The sequence below is a fragment of the Salmo salar genome, chromosome 10, assembly GCF_965601325.2.
Source record: "Salmo salar chromosome 10, fSalSal1, whole genome shotgun sequence".
NCBI lineage: Eukaryota > Metazoa > Chordata > Actinopteri > Salmoniformes > Salmonidae > Salmo > Salmo salar.
The window spans coordinates 124,515,001-124,541,676 of NC_138300.1; the positions used below are offsets into that span (position 1 = coordinate 124,515,001).

Here is a 26,676-nt window from a genome sequence, read left to right on the forward strand (position 1 = left end):
GAGAGGGAGAGAGTTATAGAGAGGGGAAGAGAGGGGTAAACAGAAACAGAGAGGGAGAGTTATAGAGAGGGGAAGAGAGAAGGGGAAACAGAGAGAGAGGGAGAGAGTTATAGAGAAGGGAAGAGAGGGGTAAACAGAAACAGAGAGAGAGAGTTATAGAGAAGGGAAGAGAGAAGGGGAAACAGAGAGAGAGGGAGAGAGTTATAGAGAGGGGAAGAGAGGGGTAAACAGAAACAGAGAGAGAGAGTTATAGAGAGGGGAAGAGAGAAGGGGAAACAGAGAGAGAGGGAGAGAGTTATAGAGAGGGGAAGAGAGGGGTAAACAGAAACAGAGAGAGAGAGTTATAGAGAAGGGAAGAGAGAAGGGGAAACAGAGAGAGAGGGAGAGAGTTATAGAGAGGGGAAGAGAGGGGTAAACAGAAACAGAGAGGGAGAGAGTTATAGAGAAGGGAAGAGAGAAGGGGAAACAGAGAGAGAGGGAGAGCGGGAGACATGGAGAGAGAAAGAGTCTGAAAACAGACAGGATGGGACTCCCCAATATTGACTAGACCCTTCCAACCATTCAAACCTTATTCCATGTCCCTACCTTCTTGTAATCGTTGGTCTCAGAGCCTCCTCTGTCAATACAGACGTTACATGACACGTCAGACCTGGGCAAAGCACAGGAAACAGATATTATAATGACAGGAAACAGGAAACAGATTTTATAATGACAGGAAACAGATATTATAATGACAGGAAACAGATATTATAATGACAGGAAACAGATATTATAATGACAGGAAACAGGAAACAGATATTATAATGACAGGAAACAGATATTATAATGACAGGAAACAGGTCCGAGATATTATAATGACAGTCAGGAAACAGGTCCGAGATATTATAATGACTCACTACTATGAGAGTCAGGAAACAGATATTATAATGACAGGAAACAGGTCAGAGATATTATAATGACAGTCAGGAAACAGGACAGATATTATAATGACAGGAAACAGGAAACAGATATTATAATGACAGGAAACAGGAAACAGATATTATAATGACAGGAAACAGGAAACAGATATTATAATGACAGTCAGGAAACAGGTCAGAGATATTATAATGACAGTCAGGAACAGGTCGAGATATTATAATGACAGTCAGGAAACAGGTCGAGATATTATAATGACAGTCAGGAAACAGGACAGAGATATTATAATGACTCACTACTATGACAGTCAGGAAACAGGTCAGAGATATTATAATGACAGTCAGGAAACAGGTCAGAGATATTATAATGACAGTCAGGAAACAGGTCAGAGATATTATAATGACAGTCAGGAAACAGGACAGAGATATTATAATGACGTAGGAAACAGGCGAGATATCTAATGACAGTCAGGAAACAGGTCAGAGATATTATAATGACAGTCAGGAAACAGGACAGAGATATTATAATGACAGTCAGGAAACAGGTCAGAGATATTATAATGACAGTCAGGAAACAGGACAGAGATATTATAATGACAGTCAGGAAACAGGTCAGAGATATTATAATGACTCACTACTATGACAGTCAGGAAACAGGACAGAGATATTATAATGACAGTCAGGAAACAGGTCAGAGATATTATAATAACAGTCAGGAAACAGGTCAGAGATATTACAATGACAGTCAGGAAACAGGTCAGAGATATTACAATGACAGTCAGGAAACAGGTCAGAGATATTACAATGACAGTCAGGAAACAGGTCAAAGATATTATAATGACAGTCAGGAAACAGGTCAGAGATATTATAATGACAGTCAGGAAACAGGTCAGAGATATTATAATGACAGTCCGGAAACAGGTAAAATATATTATAATGACAGTCAGGAAACAGGACAGTTCAAAGTGTAAAGGTCAGATCCATACCTGGTGCTGGAGTGCCCACTGCCTCCAAACCCCTCCTCTCCACTGGGCTCGTTGTCATCGCTCTACAGGACCACAGACATCAGCAGGTCAACACAATATGGATGTCAATGTCATCATTACGACAGGTTACTACCAGGATATAAACCTAGTAACCTTATAACCCCTCATTATGGATGTCAATGTCCTCATTACGACAGGTTATTACCAGGATATAATCTAGTAACCAGTTACAAACAGGACTATGACAGGTTATAACCAGGACTAGCTCATGCACTCACCTTGCAGGAGAAATGAGGGTTATGAGCCTTGGTCAAGGGAACAGAGAGATATTTTACCTAGTCGTCTTTTGGTTACTGGCCCAACGCTCTTAACTGCTCTGCTTCCTGCTGCCCATATATGATGCCGATGTCATCCTTATGAGCAAGGTTTTAATAGGGTTACAGCGGTTGGAACCGACATTATTTACCAATCGTTTCGTTCTGAACAGAACCATTCTTTTTATCGTTCTGTTCTACTGTTCTGACCAGCAATATAAAGTTCTGGACCGGTTCAAACCCCCCCAAAAAGTACCGGTTTATATAGTTCCTTTCTGTTCCTTTTTTAACCTGTGAAATCAACAGTTGTTTACATTTATCTCATTAAATGACTTCACCAATCAGTGCAGATGGAGCCGGCCAGCTAGTTGCTTAGACCAATCAGTGCAGATGGAGCCGGCCAGCTAGTTGTTTAGACCAATCAGTGCAGATGGAGCCGGCCAGCTAGTTGTTTAGACCAATCAGTGCAGATGGAGCAGGCCAGCTAGTTGTTTAGACCAATCAGTGCAGTTGGAGCCGGCCAGCTAGTTGTTTAGACCAATCAGTGTAGATGGAGCTGGCCAGCTAGTTGTTTAGACCAATCAGTGCAGATGGAGCCGGCCAGCTAGTTGTTTAGACCAATCAGTGCAGATGGAGCCGGCCAGCTAGTTGTTCAGACCAATCAGTGCAGATGGAGCCGGCCAGCTAGTTGTTTAGACCAATCAGTGCAGATGGTAACCGGCCAGCTAGTTGTTTAGACCAATCAGTACAGATTGTAACCGGCCAGCTAGTTGTTTAGATGCATGATGGACACACAAGTGTAGTCACAAGGTAGCCTAAACAAGCACAGACACTGGAACAAGTTTCTGAGTGAGAGAGGGAGTGTTTTGCATAGACACTTAGTTGCATTTTTTATGGCACCCCAAAAAAAATCCCAGAACTTAAAATAACATTAACAAGTTCCCATGCTTTTAAAATAAGAGTTCTGTTCTGGAACAGTATAGATCACTTTTGTTCCTGGTTCCGTTTCTGTTCCTTGAACATTTTTAGTTTTTTTCCCCCCTCCTGTTTTTGGTTCTGTTCCCTGAACCAGTTCTAACCCCTGGTTATAAAGCATGGCTATGACTCACCTCTCCAGCCCTCTGAGCTCTCCTCCTGGTCCTCCGTCTCTCCCTGGCGATACGGTCGCTCTCACTTTCCCCTCCACTAGTCTCCTGGCTGGAGGTTGGAGGGCGAGACGTACCACCCGGCTGAGTCAGCCCCAACAGGTCAGACTTCTGCAGGTTGGCGATGCGGGACCTCCAGCTTACCTCCTGGAGACAATAATAATAATACAAATCATAACATAATACATAAACATTTACATTTACGTCATTTAGCAGACGCTCTTATCCAGAGCGACTTACAAATTGGTGCATTCACCTTATGATATCCAGTGGAACAACCACTTTACAATAGTGCATCTAAATCTTTTAAGGGGGGGGTTAGAAGGATTACTTTATCCTATCCCAGGTATTCCTTAAAGAGGTGGGGTTTCAGGTGTCTCCGGAAGGTGGTGATTGACTCCGCTGTCCTGGCGTCGTGAGGGAGCTTGTTCCACCATTGGGGTGCCAGAGCAGCGAACAGTTTTGACTGGGCTGAGCGGGAACTGTGCTTCCTCAGAGGTAGGGGGGCCAGCAGGCCAGAGGTGGATGAACGCAGTGCCCTTGTTTGGGTGTAAACACATTTCTTTACCGTCGCTATCACATCCAACATATAGGTGTAACAGTCACAACCGACACAGACACAACTCAGCACCGTCAATATCACTAACCCACACAACTCAGCACCGTCAATACCACTAACCCACACAACTCAGCACCGTCAATATCACTAACCCACACAACTCAGCACCGTCAATATCACTAACCCACACAACTCAGCACCGTCAGCACCGTCAATACCACTAACCCACACAACTCAGCACCGTCAATACCACTAACCCACACAACTCAGCACCGTCAATATCACTAACCCACACAACTCAGCACCGTCAATATCACTAACCCACACAACTCAGCACCGTCAATACCACTAACCCACACAACTCAGCACCGTCAATATCACTAACCCACACAACTCAGCACCGTCAAAACCACTGACCAAGAAAATCCCAGGGTACGCAACTAGATTCAGCCGCGGGCCGATATTTATCTGAGTGGATGACCACAAATAAGCCCCAAAAAAAGAGAGTGTTATTTGAAATTAACAATAATTTCATACCTGGATTACATCTCTTTTATTCCTGGGAATACTTAGAAACAGATTTCCTAAATTAAACTCAAGTTATTTTTGTATATATATATTTTTTTAACAACCTTGGGGAGGGCAAGAAATACCATCCACGGGACGGTTTTGTCCCCGGAGGCCGAGGGCGACAGTAGGTCCTGTGGTGGGTGACGTCACTCATAAGCCGTTGACATTACAATATACACTGCTCAAAAAAATAAAGGGAACACTTAAACAACACATCCTAGATCTGAATGAAAGAAATAATCTTATTAAATACTTTTTTCTTTACATAGTTGAATGTGCTGACAACAAAAATCACACAAAAATAATCAATGGAAATCCAATTTATCAACCCATGGAGGTCTGGATTTGGAGTCACACTCAAAATTAAAGTGGAAAACCACACTACAGGCTGATCCAACTTTGATGTATTGTCCTTAAAACAAGTCAAAATGAGGCTCAGTAGTGTGTGGCCTCCACGTGCCTGTATGACCTCCCTACAACGCCTGGGCATGCTCCTGATGAGGTGGCGGATGGTCTCCTGAGGGATCTCCTCCCAGACCTGGACTAAAGCATCCGCCAACTCCTGGACAGTCTCTGGTGCAACGTGGCGTTGGTGGATGGAGCGAGACATGATGTCCCAGATGTGCTCAATTGGATTCAGGTCTGGGGAACGGGCGGGCCAGTCCATAGCATCAATGCCTTCCTCTTGCAGGAACTGCTGACACACTCCAGCCACATGAGGTCTAGCATTGTCTTGCATTAGGAGGAACCCAGGGCCAACCGCACCAGCATATGGTCTCACAAGGGGTCTGAGGATCTCATCGCTGTACCTAATGGCAGTCAGGCTACCTCTGGCGAGCACATGGAGGGCTGTGCGGCCCCCCAAAGAAATGCCACCCCACACCATGACTGACCCACCGCCAAACCAGTCATGCTGGAGGATGTTGCAGGCAGCAGAACGTTCTCCACGGCGTCTCCAGACTGTGTCACGTCTGTCACGTGCTCAGTGTGAACCTGCTTTCATCTGTGAAGAGCACAGGGCGCCAGTGGCGAATTTGCCAATCTTGGTGTTCTCTGGCAAATGCCAAACGTCCTGCACGGTGTTGGGCTGTAAGCACAACCCCCACCTGTGGACGTCGGGCCCTCATACCACCCTCATGGAGTCTGTTTCTGACCGTTTGAGCAGACACATGCACATTTGTGGCCTGCTGGAGGTCATTTTGCAGGGCTCTGGCAGTGCTCCTCCTGCTCCTCCTTGCACAAAGGCGGAGGTAGCGGTCCTGCTGCTGGGTTGTTGCCCTCCTACGGCCTCCTCCACGTCTCCTGATGTACTGGCCTGTCTCCTGGTAGCGCCTCCCTGCTCTGGACACTACGCTGACAGACACAGCAAACCTTCTTTCCACAGCTCGCATTGATGTGCCATCCTGGATGAGCTGCACTACCTGAGCCACTTGTGTGGGTTGTAGACTCCGTCTCATGCTACCACTAGAGTGAAAGCACCGCCAGCATTCAAGTGACCAAAACATCAGCCAGGAAGCATAGGAACTGAGAAGTTGTCTATGGTCCCCACCTGCAGAACCACTCCTTTATTGGGGGTGTCTTGCTAATTGCCTATAGTTTCCATCTGTTGTCTATTCCATTTGCACAACAGCATGTGAAATTTATTGTCAATCAGTGTTGCTTCCTAAGTGGACAGTTTGATTTCACAGAAGTGTGATTGACTTGGAGTTACATTGTGTTGTTTAAGTGTTCCCTTTATTTTTTTTGAGCAGTGTATAAACACTGCTCTCTCTCACCCCTTCTTCTGCTCTCTTCTTATTAGCTGCCTCCTCCTCCGCCTCTTTCCTTGTCTTCTCTCTCCCTTCGTCCGTCTGGGCTGTCTTCATTGTCTTGTCAGCTTCCTGCAGGTCTGTGAGCGTCACGCCCTGATTGGACAACAGATAGAAAGTACTGGTCATGTTACTTTCAAAATGTTAAATCAGTAACTTTTTGATTATTTAAAATGTTTAAATGTAATCTTTATTTTAACTAGGCAAGCCAGTTAAGAACAAATTCTTATTTACAATGACAGCCTACCAGGGAACAGTGGGTTAACTGCCTTGTTCAGGGGCAGAACGACAGATTTTTTACCTTGTCAGCTCTGGGATTCGATCCAGCAACCTTTCGGTTACTAGTCCAACGCGCTAACCACTAGGCTACGGAAACATAGTAACGTAATCTGACTACTTTCAGTAACTTTTAGATTACTTTCTCCTTAAGAGGGAGTAGAAAAAGACAAAAATGAATATTACCAACTGAATGACATCTATTGCAGGATAAATCCAGTTTACCAGGTCGCTATTATTCACAAGGTCCGAGTCCCAAGCAGAGTCCCAAGCAGAGTCCCAAGCAGAGTCCCAAGCAGAGTCCCAAGCAGAGTCCCAAGCAGAGTCCCAAGCAGAGTCCCAAGCAGAGTCCCAAGCAGAGTCCCAAGCAGAGTCCCAAGCAGAACAGGTGGAGTCAAGTCAAAAAAAATTATAATACAGTTACCAGTCCAAAGTTTGGACACACCTACTCATTCAAGGGTTTTTCTTTATTTTTACTATTTTCTACATTGTAGAATAATAGTGAAGACATCAAAACTATGAAATAACACATATGGAATCATGTAGTAACCAAAAAAGTGTTAAACAAATCAAAAAATATTTGAGATTCTTCAAAGTAGCCACCCTTTACCGTGACGAAAGCTTAAATTATATCTTTAGATTTAAAAAACAAAGTCTGTCAGTATTTTCAGTATTTCTAATTAATTTAATACCCCTTGATCTTAAAGAAATATGGAAGAATAGATAATCCAAATGATTTGACCTGAGCAAGACCCCAAAACGTAAGGACTTATTAGCCTACTCTGTTGTTTATGATGTTGTTGTCATGGACGACTGATTGAGCTCATTGCTTCAAGTCGAAAAATAAATGCTTCTCTCATGGAATGGTCAGCTAGGAGCACTACCGAAAAGTGCTATTTGCATGTGAAAAATGTCACGCCACATTTAATCTTTATTTAACTAGGCAAGTCAGTTAAGAACAAATTCTTATTTTCAATGACGGCCTACCGTGGAACAGTGGGTTAACTGCCTTGTCCTGGTGGGAGAACGACAGATGTTTTTTACCTTGTCAGCTCGGGGATTCGATCCAACGCTCTAACCACTATGTTTCCTCCAACATCTTCACAAGGTCCTTTGATGTTGTTCTGGGATTGATTTGCATTTTTATCACCAAAGAACGTTCATCTCTAGGAGACAGAACGCGTCTCCTTCCTGAGCGGTATGACGGCTGCGTGGTCCCATGGTGTTTATACTTGCGTACTATTGTTAGTACAGATGAATGTGGTACCTTCAGGCGTTTGGAAATTGCTCCCAAGGACGAACCAGACTTCAGGAGGTCTACAATTTTTTCTGAGGTCTTGGCTGATTTATTTTTATTTTCCCATGATGTCAAGCAAAGAGGCACTGAGTTTGAAGGTTGGCCTTGAAATACATCCACAGGTACACCTCCAATTGACTCAAATGATGTCAATTAGCCTATCAGAAGCTTCTAAAGCCATGACATCATTTTCTGGAATTTTCCAAGCTGTTTAAAGGCACAGTCAACTTAGTGTATGTAAACTTCTGACCCACTGGAATTGTGATACAGTGAATTATAAGTGAAATAGTCTGTTTGTAACAATTGTTGGAAAATGACTTGTGTCATGCATAAAGTAGATGTCCTAATCGACTTGCCAAAACTATAGTTTGTTAACAAGAAATGTGTGGAGTGGTTGAAAAACGAGTTTTAATGACTCCAACCTAAGTGTATGTAAACTTCCGACTTCAACTTTATATCTCCCTCTCTAACTTTAAGCATCAGCTGTCAGAGCAGCTTACCGATCACTGTACCTGTACACAGCCCATCTGTAAATAGCCCACCCAACTACCTCATCCCCAAATTGTTCTTTATTTTTGCACCCCAGTATCTCTACTTGCACATCATCATCTGCACATCTATCACTCCAGTGTTAATGCTAAATTGTAATTATTTTCGTCTCTAGGGCCTATTTATTGCCTTACCTCCCTACTCTTCTACATTTGCACACACTGTACATAGATTTTTCTTTTGTGTTATTGACTGTACGTTTGTTTGTGTAACTCTGTGTTGTTGTATGTGTTGAACTGCTTTGCTTTATCTTGGCCAGGTCGCAGTTGTAAATGAGAACTTGTTCTCAACTGGCCTACCTGGTTAAATAAAGGACTTGTTCTCAACTAACCTACCTGGTTAAATAAAGGACTTGTTCTCAACTGGCCTACCTAGTTAAATAAAGGACTTGTTCTCAACTAACCTACCTGGTTAAATAAAGGACTTGTTCTCAACTGGCCTACCTGGTTAAATAAAGGACTTGTTCTCAACTGGCCTACCTGGTTAAATAAAGGACTTGTTCTCAACTGGCCTACCTAGTTAAATAAAGGTGAAATAAACCAAATAAAACTGTCTGGCGAGCCAGCCTTAAATGTAGTTAAATGTACATGTCTAGGCAGGTGGGCCTACCTGAGTGGATAGTTAAATGTACATGTCTAGGCAGGTGGGTCTACCTGAGTGGATAGTTAAATGTACATGTCTAGGCAGGTGGGTCTACCTGAGTGGATAGTTAAATGTACATGTCTAGGCAGGTGGGCCTACCTGAGTGGATAGTTAAATGTACATGTCTAGGCAGGTGGGCCTACCTGAGTGGATAGTTAAATGTACATGTCTAGGCAGGTGGGTCTACCTGAGTGGATAGTTAAATGTACATGTCTAGGCAGGTGGGCCTACCTGAGTGGATAGTTAAATGTACATGTCTAGGCAGGTGGGCCTACCTGAGTGGATAGTTAAATGTACATGTCTAGGCAGGTGGGCCTACCTGAGTGGATAGTTAAATGTACATGTCTAGGCAGGTGGGTCTACCTGAGTGGATAGTTAAATGTACATGTCTAGGCAGGTGGGCCTACCTGAGTGGATAGTTAAATGTACATGTCTAGGCAGGTGGGCCTACCTGAGTGGATAGTTAAATGTACATGTCTAGGCAGGTGGGCCTACCTGAGTGGATAGTTAAATGTACATGTCTAGGCAGGTGGGCCTACCTGAGTGGATAGTTAAATGTACATGTCTAGGCAGGTGGGTCTACCTGAGTGGATAGTTAAATGTACATGTCTAGGCAGGTGGGCCTACCTGAGTGGATAGTTAAATGTACATGTCTAGGCAGGTGGGCCTACCTGAGTGGATCGTCGTGATTGTCTGGCATGTCTGGAGCGAGCCTTCCTCTGAGCCTCCGCCTCCTCATCGCGAACCGGGGTCAAGTAGGATCTGGAACACAGAACGTTATCACAACGTTATCACAACATTTAGACAACACACATCGGGATCAGATAGGAGCTGAGGGGAACACAGAACGTTATCACAACATTATCACAACATTTAGACACCATTATCACAACGTTATCACAACATTATCACAACATTTAGACGACACACATCGAGATCAGATAGGAGCTGAGGGGAACACACAGAACATAAACTACATTTAACTATATTAATCTACATTAATAAATCTATATTTATTTAGACAGTCAGAAAGGTAAGTGGGTTTAATTTAGTCAGAAAGGTAAGTGGGTTTAATTTAGACAGAAAGGTAAGTGGGTTTCATTTAGACAGTCAGAAAGGTAAATGGGTTTAATTTAGACAGTCAGACAGGTAAATGGGTTTTATTTAGTCAGAAAGGTAAGCGGGTTTAATTTAGACAGTCAGAAAGGTAAATGGGTTTAATTTAGACAGAAAGGTAAGTGGGTTTTATTTAGACAGAAAGGTAAGTGGGTTTAATTTAGACAGTCAGAAAGGTAAATGGGTTTTATTTAGTCAGAAAGGTAAGTGGGTTTTATTTAGACAGAAATTTAAATGGTTTTAATTTAGACAGAAATGTAAATGGGTTTAATTTAGACAGAAAGGTAAGTGGGTTTTATTTAGTCAGAAAGGTAAGTGGGTTTAATTTAGACAGTCAGAAAGGTAAATGGGTTTAATTTAGACAGTCAGACAGGTAAATGGGTTTTATTTAGTCAGAAAGGTAAGTGGGTTTTATTTAGACAGAAATGTAAATGGGTTTAATTTAGACAGAAATGTAAATGGGTTTAATTTAGACAGAAAGGTAAATGGGTTTTATTTAGTCAGAAAGGTAAGTGGGGTTTATTTAGTCAGAAAGGTAAGTGGGTTTAATTTAGACAGAAAGGTAAGTGGGTTTAATTTAGACAGAAAGGTAAGTGGGTTTAATTTAGACAGAAAGGTAAGTGGGTTTAATTTAGACAGAAAGGTAAGTGGGTTTTATTTAGTCAGAAAGGTAAATGGGTTTAATTTAGACAGTCAGAAAGGTAAATGGGTTTAATTTAGACAGTCAAACAGGTAAATGGGTTTAATTTAGTCAGAAAGGTAAGTGGGTTTTATTTAGACAGAAAGGTAAATGGGTTTAATTTAGACAGTCAAACAGGTAAATGGGTTTAATTTAGTCAGAAAGGTAAGTGGGTTTAATTTAGTCAGAAACGTAAGTGGGTTTAATTTAGTCAGAAAGGTAAGTGGGTTTAATTTAGACAGAAAGGTAAGTGGGTTTAATTTAGTCAGAAACGTAAGTGGGTTTAATTTAGTCAGAAACGTAAGTGGGTTTAATTTAGACAGTCAGAAAGGTAAGTGGGTTTAATTTAGTCAGAAAGGTAAGTGGGTTTAATTTAGACAGTCAGAAAGGTAAGTGGGTTTTATTTAGACAGAAAGGTAAGTAGGTTTAATTTAGACAGAAAGGTAAGTAGGTTTAATTTAGACAGAAAGGTAAGTGGGTTTTATTTAGACAGAAAGGTAAGTAGGTTTAATTTAGACAGTCAGAAAGGTAAGTAGGTTTTATTTAGACAGAAAGGTAAATGGGTTTAATTTAGACAGAAAGGTAAGTGGGTTTTATTTAGACAGAAAGGTAAGTGGGTTTAATTTAGACAGTCAGAAAGGTAAATGGGTTTTATTTAGTCAGAAAGGTAAGTGGGTTTTATTTAGACAGAAATTTAAATGGTTTTAATTTAGACAGAAATGTAAATGGGTTTAATTTAGACAGAAAGGTAAGTGGGTTTTATTTAGTCAGAAAGGTAAGTGGGTTTAATTTAGACAGTCAGAAAGGTAAATGGGTTTAATTTAGACAGTCAGACAGGTAAATGGGTTTTATTTAGTCAGAAAGGTAAGTGGGTTTTATTTAGACAGAAATGTAAATGGGTTTAATTTAGACAGAAATGTAAATGGGTTTAATTTAGACAGAAAGGTAAATGGGTTTTATTTAGTCAGAAAGGTAAGTGGGGTTTATTTAGTCAGAAAGGTAAGTGGGTTTAATTTAGACAGAAAGGTAAGTGGGTTTAATTTAGACAGAAAGGTAAGTGGGTTTAATTTAGACAGAAAGGTAAGTGGGTTTAATTTAGACAGAAAGGTAAGTGGGTTTTATTTAGTCAGAAAGGTAAATGGGTTTAATTTAGACAGTCAGAAAGGTAAATGGGTTTAATTTAGACAGTCAAACAGGTAAATGGGTTTAATTTAGTCAGAAAGGTAAGTGGGTTTTATTTAGACAGAAAGGTAAATGGGTTTAATTTAGACAGTCAAACAGGTAAATGGGTTTAATTTAGTCAGAAAGGTAAGTGGGTTTAATTTAGTCAGAAACGTAAGTGGGTTTAATTTAGTCAGAAAGGTAAGTGGGTTTAATTTAGACAGAAAGGTAAGTGGGTTTAATTTAGTCAGAAACGTAAGTGGGTTTAATTTAGTCAGAAACGTAAGTGGGTTTAATTTAGACAGTCAGAAAGGTAAGTGGGTTTAATTTAGTCAGAAAGGTAAGTGGGTTTAATTTAGACAGTCAGAAAGGTAAGTGGGTTTTATTTAGACAGAAAGGTAAGTAGGTTTAATTTAGACAGAAAGGTAAGTAGGTTTAATTTAGACAGAAAGGTAAGTGGGTTTTATTTAGACAGAAAGGTAAGTAGGTTTAATTTAGACAGAAAGGTAAGTGGGTTTAATTTAGACAGAAAGGTAAGTGGGTTTAATTTAGTCAGAAAGGTAAGTAGGTTTAATTTAGACAGAAAGGTAAGTGGGTTTAATTTAGACAGAAAGGTAAGTGGGTTTTATTTAGACAGAAAGGTAAGTGGGTTTTATTTAGACAGAAAGGTAAGTGGGTTTTATTTAGACAGAAAGGTAAGTGGGTTTAATTTAGACAGTCAGAAAGGTAAGTGGGTTTAATTTAGACAGAAAGGTAAGTGGGTTTAATTTAGACAGAAAGGTAAGTAGGTTTAATTTAGACAGAAAGGTAAGTGGGTTTAATTTAGACAGAAAGGTAAGTAGGTTTTATTTAGACAGAAAGGTAAGTGGGTTTAATTTAGACAGTCAGAAAGGTAAGTGGGTTTAATTTAGACAGAAAGGTAAGTGGGTTTAATTTAGACAGAAAGGTAAGTAGGTTTAATTTAGACAGAAAGGTAAGTGGGTTTAATTTAGACAGTCAGAAAGGTAAGCGGGAAACAGAAATGGACAGAATTGAGAACTTGCAGATCAGCGAATGAACCCCCATCACAGGTGGCCATGCATGGTCCAGAGTTGGCCGTCTACACTACTACACCAGACATTGGCACGGCAGATCACCTCAACTATAAACCATTCACCAACACTCAACTGCAACTGCAGCCAAACACTCCCAGCACGCCAGTGGTTAAAAGCCAACGTTCAAACATCCATTAAACAGACCGTCTCTGTAAACGCTGGAACATCGCTGTAGTCATGGCAAACAGACTCACTTGCGCCTCTGCTTTGTCTCCAAGTCACTGCCACCGCCGGTCGTCGTGGTGACAGAGTTGGAGGTGACAGAACACTGCTCCTTCTTCTTCTCTGCCTGCTCCTGAGCCAGTCTGAGGGAGATAAAGGGCTTAGGGTTGCATGGCAGATAAATAGTTTTGGTACCTTTTTAACAGACACTACAAAAATCTGGCCTCTCCCCGTCTCCACCCCTCTGCGTCTCCTTCCCTGTCCTCCTCCCCTGTCCTCGCCTCCTCCCCTGTCCTCGCCTCCTCTTCCCCTCCCCCCTTCCCTGTCCTCTCCTCCCCTGTCCTCTCCTCCGCCCCATCTCCTCCCCTGTCCTCTCCTCCCCTGTCCTCTCCCTCCCCTGTCCTCTCCCTCCCCTGTGCTTGCCTGTCCTCTCCTCCCCTCTCGTCCTCGCCTCCTCCCCTGTCCTCGCCTCCTCCCCTGTCCTCGCCTCCTCCCCTGTCCTCGCCTCCGCCCCATCTCCTCGCCTGTCCTCTCCTCGTTTCCTTCCCTTCATCAGCACCAATTGGAAAAGACTTGAGGTGAAATATACAGCACCTTCAGAAAGTATTCATACTCCTCGACTTTTAACACATTTTGTTCTTACAGCTTGAATTTAAAATGGATTACATTGTCATTTATTGTCTACACAAGTAGAAGAAAAATGTAAAAAAAAAAAAATATATATATATATATATAAATAACTCTGCAAAAAAAGAAACGTCCTCTCACTGTCAACTGCGTTTATTTTCATCAAACTTAACGTGTGTAAATATTTCAACAACTGAGACAAACTGAACAAGTTCCACAGACAAAAATGTGCTAACAAACCTCCAAACGAGCTTCATTGCCATACAACACTCCTTCCGTGGCCTCCAACTGCTCTTAAACGCTAGTAAAACTAAATGCATGCTTTTCAACCGATCACTGCCCGCACGACTAGCAACACTACTCCGGACGGTTCTGACTTAGAATATGTGGACATCTACAAATACCTACAGTCGAAGTCGGAAGTTTATATCCACTTAGGTTGGAGTCATTAAAACTCGTTTTTCAACCACTTGACAAATTTCTTGTTGACAAACTATAGTTTTGGCAAGTCGGTTAGGACATCTACTTTGTGCATGACACAAGTCATTTTTCCAACAATTGTTTACAGACAGATTATTTCACTTATAATTCACTGTATCACAATTCCAGTGGGTCAGAAGTTTACATACACTAAGTTGACTGTGCGGTTAAACAGCTTGGAAAATTCCAGAAAATGATGTCATGGCTTTAGAAGCTTCTGATAGGCTAATTGACATCAATTGAGTCAACTGGAGGTGTACCTGTGGATGTATTTCAAGGCCTACCTTTAAACTCAGTGCCTCTTTGCTTGACATCATGGGGAAATCAAAAGAAATCAGCCAAGACCTCAGAAAAACAATTGTAGACCTCCACAAGTCTGGTTCATCCTTGGGAGCAATTTCCAAACGCCTGAAGGTACCACATTCATCTGTATAAACAATAGTACGCAAGTATAAACACCATGGGACCAGGCAGCCGTCATACCGCTCAGGAAGGAGACGCGTTCTGTCTCCTAGAGATGAACGTTCTTTGGTGCGAAAAGTGCAAATCAATTCCAGAACAGCAAAGGACCTTGTGAAGATGCTGGAGGACACAGGAACAAAAGTATCTATATCCACAGTAAAACGAGTCCTATATCGACATAACCTGAAAGGCCGCTCAGCAAGGAAGAAGCCACTGCTCCAAAACCGCCATAAAAAAGCCAGACTACGGTTTGCAACTGCACATGGGGACAAAGATCGTACTTTTTGAGAAATGTCCTCTGGTCTGATGAAACAAAAATATAACTGTTTGGCCATAATGACCATCGTTATGTTTGGAGGAAAAAGGGGGATGCTTGCAAGCCGAAGAACACCATCCCAAACGTGAAGCACGGGGGTGGCAGCATCATGTTGTGGGGGTGCTTTGCTGCTGGAGGGACTGGTGCACTTCACAAAATAGATGGCATCATGAGGAAAGGAAAATTATGTGGATATATTGAAGCAACATCTCAAGACATCAGTCAGGAAGTTAAAGCTTGGTCGCAAATGGGTCTTCCAAATGGACAATGACCCCAAGCATACTTCCAAAGTTGTGGCAAAATGGCTTAAGGACAACAAAGTCAAGGTATTGGTGTGGCCATCACAAAGCCCTGACCTCAATCCTATAGAACATTTGTGAGCAGAACTGAAAAAGCGTGTGCGAGCAAGGAGGCCTACAAACCTGACTCAAGTTACACCAGCTCTGTCAGGAGGAATGGGCCAAAATTCACCCAACTTATTGTGGGAAGCTTGTGGAAGGCTACACGAAACGTTTGACCCAAGTTAAACAATTTAAAGGCAATGCTACCAAATACTAATTGAGTGTATGTAAACTTCGGACCCACTGGGAATGTGATGAAAGAAATAAAAGCTGAAATAAATCATTCTCTCTACTATTATTCTGACATTTCACATTCTTAAAATAAAGTGGTGATCCTAACTGACCTAAGACAGGGAATTTTTACTAGGATTAAATGTCAGGAATTGTGAAAAACTGAGTTTAAATGTGTTTGGCTAAGGTGTATGTAAACTTCCGACTTCAACTGTAGAAGTTAGACTGTAAACTCTCCTTCCAGACTTATATTAAGCATCTTCCAATCCAAAATTAAATCTAGAATCGGCTTCCTATTTCGCATCAAAGCATCCTTCACTCATGCTGCCCAACATACCCTCGTAAAACTGACTATCCTACCGATCCTCGACTTCGGTGATGTCATCTATAAAATAGCCTCCAACACTCTACTCAACAAACTGGATGCAGTCAGTCACAGTGCCATCCGTTTTGTCACCAACATATTCATCACCAAAGCCACTGGCTCCAGGTCATCTATAAGTCTTTGCTAGGTAAAGCCCCGCCTTATCTCAGCTCACTGGTCACCATAGCAACACCCACCCTTAGCACGCGCTCCAGCAGGTATAGTTCACTGGTCATCCCCAAAGCCAACACCTCCTTGGCCGCCTTTCCTTCCAGTTCTCTGCTGCCAATGACTGGAACGAATTGCAAAAATCTCTGAAGTTGGAGACTTGTATCTCCCTCAATAACTTTAAACATCAGCTGTCTGAGCAGCTAACCGATCGCTGCAGCTGTACATATTCAACCTGTAAATAGCCCATACGCGTGCTACCTACCTCAACCCCATATTGTTTTTATTAACTTTTTTGCACACCAGTATTTCTACTTGCACATCCTCATCTGCACATTTATCACTCCAGTGTTAATCTGCTAAATTGTAATTACTTCGCTACTATGGCCTATTTATTGCCTTACCTCCTCATGCCATTTGCACACACTGTATACAGACTATTGACTGTACGTTTGTTTATTCCATATGTAACTCTGTTGCTGTTTGTGTCGCACTGCTTTGCTTTATCTTGGCCAGGTCACAGTTGTAAATGAGAACTTGTTCTTAACTGGCCTACCTGGTTAAATAAAGGTGAAATAAAAAATAAAAAAAATAAAAATGAAAGGTGAATTCATCTCCCAGTGTCTGTTGGAAAGCAGACGGAACCAGGTTTTCCTCTAGGATTTTGCCTGTGCTTAGCTCTATTCCGTTTATTTTTATCCTAAAAAACTCAGTCCTTGCTGATGACAAGCATACCCATAACATGATGCAGTCAACACTATGCTTGAAAATGTTTAGAGTCGTACTCAGTAATGTGTTGTGATGGATTTTCCCCAAACATAACACTTTGTATTGAGGACAAAAAAAATGCATGTATTTGTCTTATTTTTTTTTTTTGCAGTATTACTTTAGTGCCTCGTTGCAAACAGGATGCATGTTTTGGAACATTTTTATTCTGTACAGGATTCCATTTATATTAGTATGTTTATGTTCAGGCTGTAACAACAAAATGTGGAAAAAAGTAAAAGGGGTGTGAATACTTTCTGAAGGCCACTGTACATGACGAAAGCTGGTCATCAGGCTTAGCGTTCACCTGGTCAGTTCTTCTCAGATCGGGGAAAGACTTGAGAAAGAGCCAATCACCTACCTCTGGGCCACTAGGATGTTGAGACGACTGAGTCCAGCAGAGAAGCTACTTCCAGTTCCCGTTGTAGAGGTCACTGTGGGGTCATCCAGTCTGCGTCCATAGGATGAGCTGGGGAATACAACCAGACTTATTGACAATAATAAATACAGCATCTTCCCTAAAGCAGTGGTTCCCAAACCAGGGCTCGCAACCGCTATGAAAATGGGGTCATGGGAGAATTTGCAACCCCCCCCTCAAATATATATAAACACTAAAAAACATATCTTCTTTGTATCTCAAAATAAAGTTAATGTGGTTTACTAAAAACATCTAAATGAAAATGATTCAAATCTAAAAGATTAAATTTAACGGCAGCACTTGACTGTTGTACTTGAATCATTCCCATGGTGAATGACTAGCTACACTATTGAATCATTCCCATGGTGAATGACCAGCTACACTATTGAATCATTTCCATGGTGAATGACCAGCTACACTATTGAATCATTCCCATGGTGAATGACTAGCTACACTATTGAATCATTCCCATGGTGAATGACCAGCTACACTATTGAATCATTCCCATGGTGAATGACTAGCTACACTATTGAATCATTTCCATGGTGAATGACTAGCTACACTATTGAATCATTCCCATGGTGAATGACCAGCTACACTATTGAATCATTCCCATGGTGAATGACTAGCTACACTATTGAATCATTCCCATGGTGAATGACCAGCTACACTATAAAACCACAAAGTATTGCAGAGGCTTCGATATTACCGACCACAATTAATATGGTGAAAACAATGGGGAGGCAGAGGCACAGAAACTAACATCAATACCTTTGTCAGATAACACTCTTATTAAACAAAGAACTTATACAATTTCTAGCAATCAACAGGAAACTCTGAGTCAAACTACCCCAGCATTTGCTCTCCAAATGGACGTGAGGGATACTCACAGTTAACGTCCATTCGTCTGGAGAAGACAATCAGAAATACTGTTCATGTTTTTCAATGACAGCCATAAACCCAAATTTTAAAAAAAGTCAACATTGGTTGTTAAATTACATCATTTTTGTTCACACGGGTGGAGGTCACCAGAATTTACAAATGGGGTCGTGGGCCAAAAATGTTTGGGAACCCTTGAGTTACAGTATAACCCCTGCTCAACAGCATATTCCCTACGGCATATTCCCTACGGCATATTCCCTACGGCATGTATCCCGGCTATGTCCCTGGTGCTCCTGGCTGATGCCCCTGGTGCTCCTGGCTGATGCCCCTGGTGCTCCTGGCTAATGCCCCTGGTGCTCCTGGCTAATGTCCCTGGTGCTCCTGGCTAATGTCCCTGGTGCTCCTGGCTAATGTCCCTGGTGCTCCTGGCTGATGCCCCTGGTGCTCCTGGCTAATGCCCCTGGTGCTCCTGGCTAATGCCCCTGGTGCTCCTGGCTAATGTCCCTGGTGCTCCTGGCTAATGCCCCTGGTGCTCCTGGCTAATGTCCCTGGTGCTCCTGGCTAATGTCCCTGGTGCTCCTGGCTAATGTCCCTGGTGCTCCTGGCTAATGTCCCTGGTGCTCCTGGCTAATGTCCCTGGTGCTCCTGGCTAATGTCCCTGGTGCTCCTGGCTAATGTCCCTGGTGCTCCTGGCTAATGTCCCTGGTGCTCCTGGCTAATGTCCCTGGTGCTCCTGGCTAATGTCCCTGGTGCTCCTGGATAATGTCCCTGGTGCTCCTGGCTAATGTGTTCTTGGTGACCTACTATTGCTGTAACATACATGTCTGTTTTCTGCTTTGCCCCCGTCCTGTTCGGTTCTGGTTTTCCTTCCTGCAGGAGGTTGGTACAGAACACCTTGGTCTCTGCCTGGAATTCCTATCCTCTTTAACATGACGCTCTGGTAGCGAGAGAGCAGAGTCTACAGAACGTATTTCAATCTTTTATAATAAAATGGTTAAACCAACCAAGTGGCGTTTCGTGTCTGAACCTGGTTAAAGAAAGACTGAATGAACATCGAACAATATTCAGGAGACATCAGGCTGTACACGTACAAACACCACTTCAACATGAAGTCCCAAGAGTGGGCAGACACAGCAATGGATGGAGCCAAGGCTTGTAGGACATACCTGAGAGGCAAGGAAGGGGTGGAGCTACTGAGATCACATCCTGTGCTATTGAGGCGGCGGGTGTAAGAGGCACTACGACTCAGCCAGCTGAGAGAGAGGGGGGAGAGAGGAGGGGTGTAAGAGGCACTACGACTCAGCCAGCTGAGAGAGAGGGGGGAGAGAGGAGGGGTGTAAGAGGCACTACGACTCAGCCAGCTGAGAGAGAGGGGGGGAGAGGAGGAGGGGTGTAAGAGGCACTACGACTCAGCCAGCTGAGAGAGAGGGGAGAGAGAGAAAGAGCTGGAGAGAGAGAGAGAGAGAGATAGTGAAAGATGGAGAGAGAGGGGGTAGGGAGAAAGAGAGGTGGGGTGATGCAGTGAAGCTCAAAACACACACACACACACACACACACACACACACACACACACACACACACACACACACACACACACACACACACACACACACACACACACACACACACACACACACACAGTGAAGCTGATGAGCAGCCTTTCACAGCCATTCCATACTGTGGTACGTGACAGCATCATGTGAGGCAAGCTGCTACTGCTGTCTGGTATACTGAAGACTAGAGGTCGACCGATTATGATTTTTTTCGACGCCGATACTGATACCGATTATTGGGCGACCAAAAAAAAAAGACGCTACCGATTAATCGGCCGTTTTTTAAAAATGTTATTTATTTATTTGTAATAATGACAATTACAACAATACTGAATGAACACTTATTTTCACTTAATATAATACATAAATAAAATCAATTTAGCCTCAAATAAATAATGAAACATGTTCAATTTGGTTTAAATAATGCAAAAACACAATGTTGGAGAAGAAAGTAAAAGTGCAATATTTGCCATGTAAGAAAGCTAACGTTTAAGTTCCTTGCTCAGAACATGAGAACATATGAAAGCTGGTGGTTCCTTTTAACATGAGTCTTCAATATTCCCAGGTAAGGAGTTTAAGGTTGTAGTTATTATTGGAACTATAGGACTATTTCTCTCTATAGATTTCTATTTAATATACCTTTGACTATTGGATGTTCTTATAGGCACTTTAGTATTGCCAGTGTAACAGTATAGCTTCCGTCCCTCTCCTCGCTCCTACCTGGGCTCGAACCAGGAACACATCGGCAACAGCCACCCTTGAAGCAGCGTTACCCATGTAGAGCAAGGGGAACAACCACTCCCAAGTCTCAGAGCGAGTGACGTTTGAAACGCTATTAGCGCGCACCCCGCTAACTAGCTATCCATTTCACATGGGTTACACCAGCCTAATCTCGGGGGTTGATAGGCTTGAAGTCATAAACAGCACAATGCTTGAAGAATTGCAAAGAGCTGCTGGCAAACCGCACGAAGGTGCTGTTTGAATGAATGCTTACAAGCCTGCTACTGCCGACCATCACTCAGTCAGACTGCTCTATCAAATATCAAATCATAGACTTAATTATAATATAATAACACACAGAAATACGAGCCTTTGGTCATTAATATGGTCGAATCCGGAAACTATCATTTAGAAAAATAAACGTTTATTATTTCAGTGAAATACGGAACTGTTCCGTATTTTATCTAACGGGTGGCATCCATAAGTCTAAATATTGCTGTTACATTGCACAACCTTCAATGTTATGTCATAATTATGTACAATTCTGGCAAATTAACTACGGCCTTTGTTAAGAATAAATGGACTTCACACAGTTCGCAATGAGCCAGGGGAGCCAGGCGGCCCAAACTGCTGTCTATACCCTGACTGCTTGCACGGAACGCAAGAGAAGTGACACAAATTCATGTTAGCAGGCAATATTAACTAAATATGCAGGTTTAAAAATATATACTTGCGTATTGATTTTAAAGAAAGGCATTGATGTTTATGGTTAGGAACATTGGTGCAACGACAGTGCTTTTTTCGCGAATGCGCTTGTTAAATCAACACCCGTTTGTCAAAGTAGGCTGTGATTCGATGAGAAATTAACAGGCACCGCATCGATTATATGCAACGCAGGACACATTAGATAAACTCGTAATATCATCAACCATGTGTAGTTAACTAGTGATTATGTTAAGATTGATCGTTTTTTATAAGATAAGTTTAATGCTAGCTAGCAACTTACCTTGGCTTCTTGCTGCCCTCGCGTAACAGGTAGTCAGCCTGCCACGCAGGCTCCTCGTGGAGTGCAATGTAAGGCAGGTGGTTAGAGCGTTGGACTAGTAACCGGAAGGTTGCAAAAACGAATCCCCCCTGAACAAGGCAGTTAACCCCCGTTCCCAGGCCGTCATTGTAAATAAGAATGTGTTCTTAATCTGACTTGCCTAGTTAAATAAAGGTGTAAAAAAATAATAATAATTAAAAAAAAATAATAATAATAAAAAAACATTTTTTTACAAAAAATTTATAAATAAATAAATAATAATTCGGCAAATCGGTGGCCAAAAATACCGATTACCGATTGTTATGAAAACTTGAAATCAGCCCTAATTAATCGGCCATTCCGATTAATCGGTCGACCTCTACCGAAGACACGTCTCATTGGACTGGGGTTAACTAACCTGCTAGTGCTGTCTGGGTTGGTGTCTGGTATATTGAAGAGACGTCGTGTTGGACTGGGGTTCACTCTGGCAGTCCTGGGTTCCTGAAAGTACAAGGGCGTTTGATGATCTATCAATAGCTTGCTTTGAATAGTTTCAACCATATCACCACTAACTAGTTGGTCCAGTCTAAGAGGACAGTACTGATGTAGTTGGTCCAGTCTAAGAGGACAGTACTGATGTAGTTGGTCCAGTCTAAGAGGACAGTAGTGATGTAGTTGGTCCAGTCTAAGAGGACAGTAGTGATGTAGTTGGTCCAGTCTAAGAGGACAGTAGTGATGTAGTTGGTCCAGTCTAAGAGGACAGTGATGATGAAGTTGGTCCAGTCTAAGAGGACAGTGCTGATGTAGTTGGTCCAGTCTAAGAGGACAGTGCTGATGTAGTTGGTCCAGTCTAAGAGGACAGTACTGATGTAGTTGGTCCAGTCTAAGAGGACAGTGCTGATGTAGTTGGTCCAGTCTAAGAGGACAGTAGTGATGTAGTTGGTCCAGTCTAAGAGGACAGTAGTGATGTAGTTGGTCCAGTCTAAGAGGACAGTAGTGATGTAGTTGGTCCAGTCTAAGAGGACAGTGCTGATGTAGTTGGTCCAGTCTAAGAGGACAGTAGTGATGTAGTTGGTCCAGTCTAAGAGGACAGTGCTGATGTAGTTGGTCCAGTCTAAGAGGACAGTGCTGATGTAGTTGGTCCAGTTTAAGATGCAGTTGTAATTCCTTGATTCCTCGTGTCCTCTCTCCTTGCCTACTTCTCTAAATAGATTGAAGGTTGTTTTGAGAAGGAAATGAGGAGAGGAATTAAGGGAATACAATGAGGAGAGGAATCAAGGGAATACAACTCAAATTCACCCTGTGATTCTCCTGTATTGTATTTATAAGATATCAACAGTTGTCACAAATAATTCTCAGCCTGTGACGCTGCTGTGAAGCTCCTGTGAAGCTCCTGTGACGCTCCTGTGACGCTCCTGTGACGCTCCTGTGACGCTCCGGTACCTTTAAAGGTGTGTATTTACCATCAATGCGGTCTGGTTCCAGTACCTTGGTGTCTGTAGTGGTGTCAGAGCTGAGGCGTGGGCTTGAGGCAGAGCGGATCATACCCAGACCCGACTCAGGCGCCCCGCGGGTGGACTCCTGGCTTGGGTCGGTGGTACCTGAAGGCCCCAGGGTCACGGAGCTGCCTGCCTTACGAAGAGAGGTCCTCCAGGAGCCAGGGGCCGCACCAGGGGCTGAGCTAGGTGCCGCCTCTGGGGCTTGGGGCTTCCCTGGGTCCTGCTGCAGAAGGAGAGAGAGAGAGAGAGAGAGAGAGAGAGAGAGAGAGAGAGAGAGAGAGAGAGAGAGAGATTTACGATTCACTGATCAAATCAACTCAGATTAATAAAAAGGTAATAAAAAAGGCAATTTACCAAATCACTTTAAATAGTCAATAGCAGAGTGTACAGAGGTTGTTCATCTGACTTCCCCCCCCCCCAGGCCGTAGCCGACTCCATCACCAGGGAGCTACCAAGTCACAGCATTCTGACGTTCAAACACCGACAGAAACCGTGGCATACCTTTTTAACGGTGTTTCCTGAAGTGCTGGTTGCCGTGGAGGTAGCATGGGGGGAGGAGCTGTTGCGTTTGTTGTTCAAGTTGTTGATGATCTCTCGGTTTTTGGCTTTCTCTGCAACAATTACCATCAGCCCGTTAATAATGACATGATTCTCTGCAACAATCACCATCAGCCCGTTAATAATGACATGATTCTCTGCAACAATTACCATCAGCCCGTTAATAATGACATGATTCTCTGCAACAATCACCATCGGCCCGTTAATAATGACATGATTCTCTGCAACAATTACCATCGGCCCGTTAATAATGACATGATTCTCTGCAACAATCACCATCGGCCCGTTAATAATGACATGATTCTCTGCAACAATCACCATCAGCCCGTTAATAATGACATGATTCTCTGCAACAATCACCATTGGCCCGTTAATAATGATATGATTCTCTGCAACAATCACCATCGGCCCGTTAATAATGACATGATTCTCTGCAACAATCACCATCGGCCCGTTAATAATGACATGATTCTCTGCAACAATCACCATCGGCCCGGCGCCTGCCTCCCACGGCCCGAAAATGACATGACTCTGCCTCCCTCGGCCCGAGACAGACCTGCCGTCACCATCGGCCCGGCGCTCTGCCAATCACCAGGCCCGTCGACATGATTCTCTACAATGGAACAAGTCCACATGATTCTCTACAATGGAACAAGTCCACATGATTCTCTACAATGGAACAAGTCCACATGATTCTCTACAATGGAACAAGTCCACATGATTCTCTACAATGGAACAAGTCCACATGATTCTTTCAGGCATGAATCATGACAGGGTTTAGGGCCCCTTTCCATTTCAATTCAGTAAACTCAAAATGTTACTTCATGAATGGACTCGACTGAGATGGACTTGGCACCAGGGAAACGTCCTTTTTTCTCAGTCTCTCACCTGATTCTGCATCGCTCTCAGACTCGTCCTCGTCTTCTTCTGAACTGGAGCTGCTGGAGGCCTTGGCCTGTCCCCCCTCCTCGTCCTCATCCTCAGCAGGGCTGCTGGTCAGGGCAGGAGGAGGGTGCTTCTCTCTTTCGTGGAGGCAGATCTTCTCGCGGCTGCTCATACGAGAGATCGAGGTCCTGCAGGGGAGGGGTAGGGGGTGGGGAGAGGATGACAGGTAGGCATGGAGGAACCAAATCAGTGAGGGTGATCACTAAGGGCGTAGACAATCAGTGTGTGTGTGTGTGTGTATAAACAAAAACAAACAAAACCAGGATGTGTAATGTAACTGGATCCTGTGTGGGAGACTGAGGGACAGCTTCCAGGAGGAGGACTGTAAATTAATCCTGTGTGGGAGATTGAGGGACAGCTTCCAGGAGGAGGACTGTAAATGAATCCTGTGTGGGAGATTGAGGGACAGCTTCCAGGAGGAGGACTGTAAATGAATCCTGTGTGGGAGATTGAGGGACAGCTTCCAGGAGGAGGACTGTAAATGAATCCTGTGTGGGAGATTGAGGGACAGCTTCCAGGAGGAGGACTGTAAATGAATCCTGTGTGGGAGATTGAGGGACAGCTTCCAGGAGGAGGACTGTAAATGAATCCTGTGTGGGAGATTGAGGGACAGCTTCCAGGAGGAGGACTGTAAATGAATCCTGTGTGGGAGATTGAGGGACAGCTTCCAGGAGGAGGACTGTAAATGTGTGGGAGACTGAGGGGCAGCATAACTACATGAATACTATTGGATGACCAGGCCGTCACTGTAAATAATAATTTGTTCATAACTGATTCTATGGTAGAGAGTGTCAGGTGGGTAACAGACAGTGTCTGATTCTATTGGTAGAGGTGTGTCAGGTGGGTAACAGTGTCTGATTCTATTGGTAGAGATGTGTCAGGTGGGTAACAGTGTCTGATTCTATGGTAGAGGTGTGTCAGGTGGGTAACAGTGTCTGATTCTATTGGTAGAGGTGTGTCAGGTGGGTAACAGACAGTGTCTGATTCTATTGGTAGAGAGGTGTCAGGTGGGTAACAGTGTCTGATTCTATTGGTAGAGGTGTGTCAGGTGGGTAACAGTGTCTGATTCTATTGGTAGAGAGGTGTCAGGTGGGTAACAGTGTCTGATTCTATTGGTAGAGAGGTGTCAGGTGGGTAACAGACTGGAACAGACATGCTGGGGCACTGACTTGCGTGGTCGAACCGATGCCATATTAATAGGAGGGCTGGTCTCGATTACAGGAGGCTGGGACAGCTTGGCTTTTTCTGTACGCAGCTAGAGAGAGAGAGAGATGAACCGAGTAAATATACAGGGTAAATATACAGGAAGACATATACAGAGTAAATATACAGGAAGACATATACAGAGTAAATAGACAGTTATATACAGGAAGACAAATACAGAGTAAATATACAGAGTAAATATACAGGAAGACATAGACAGAGTAAATATACAGGAAGACATATACAGGAAGACATATACAAGGTAAATATACAGAGTAAATATACAGGAAGACAGACAGAGTAAATATACAGGAAGACATATACAGGAAGACATATACAAGGTAAATGACTGACAGAGTAAATATACAGGAAGACATGAACAGAGTAAATATACAGGAAGACATGAACAGAGTAAATATACAGCAAGACATGAACAGAGTAAATATACAGCAAGACATGAACAGAGTAAATATACAGCAAGACATGAACAGAGTAAATATACAGCAAGACATGAACAGAGTAAATATACAGCAAGACATGAACAGAGTAAATATACAGCAAGACATGAACAGAGTAAATATACAGCAAGACATGAACAGAGTAAATATACAGCAAGACATGAACAGAGTAAATATACAGCAAGACATGAACAGAGTAAATATACAGCAAGACATGAACAGAGTAAATATACAGCAAGACATGAACAGAGTAAATATACAGCAAGACATGAACAGAGTAAATATACAGCAAGACATGAACAGAGTAAATATACAGCAAGACATGAACAGAGTAAATATACAGCAAGACATGAACAGAGTAAATATACAGCAAGACATGAACAGAGTAAA

The 26,676-nt window shown here is 42.8% G+C and overlaps 1 protein-coding gene across 4 annotated transcripts in view; it reads right to left on the reverse strand.

Moving 5' to 3' along the window:
* LOC106561824 (protein phosphatase 1 regulatory subunit 12A) overlaps positions 1-26,676 on the reverse strand; it is a 65,109-nt gene that overhangs the window by 5,426 nt on the left and 33,007 nt on the right. For 3 of the 4 annotated variants that reach the window (XM_082957470.1, XM_082957469.1, XM_082957468.1), the window contains exons 7-19: positions 25,795-25,880; positions 24,569-24,753; positions 23,624-23,733; positions 23,112-23,345; positions 22,042-22,124; positions 19,493-19,579; positions 17,388-17,495; positions 13,305-13,415; positions 9,732-9,822; positions 6,264-6,392; positions 3,324-3,506; positions 1,901-1,962; positions 586-649 (exon numbers count right to left, since the gene is read on the reverse strand). In XM_082957470.1, the coding sequence (XP_082813596.1) occupies positions 586-649; positions 1,901-1,962; positions 3,324-3,506; positions 6,264-6,392; positions 9,732-9,822; positions 13,305-13,415; positions 17,388-17,495; positions 19,493-19,579; positions 22,042-22,124; positions 23,112-23,345; positions 23,624-23,733; positions 24,569-24,753; positions 25,795-25,880 (1,533 nt within the window). The remainder of the gene's footprint in view (positions 1-585; positions 650-1,900; positions 1,963-3,323; positions 3,507-6,263; positions 6,393-9,731; positions 9,823-13,304; positions 13,416-17,387; positions 17,496-19,492; positions 19,580-22,041; positions 22,125-23,111; positions 23,346-23,623; positions 23,734-24,568; positions 24,754-25,794; positions 25,881-26,676) is intronic. The other variant, XM_082957471.1, reaches the window with a different exon arrangement.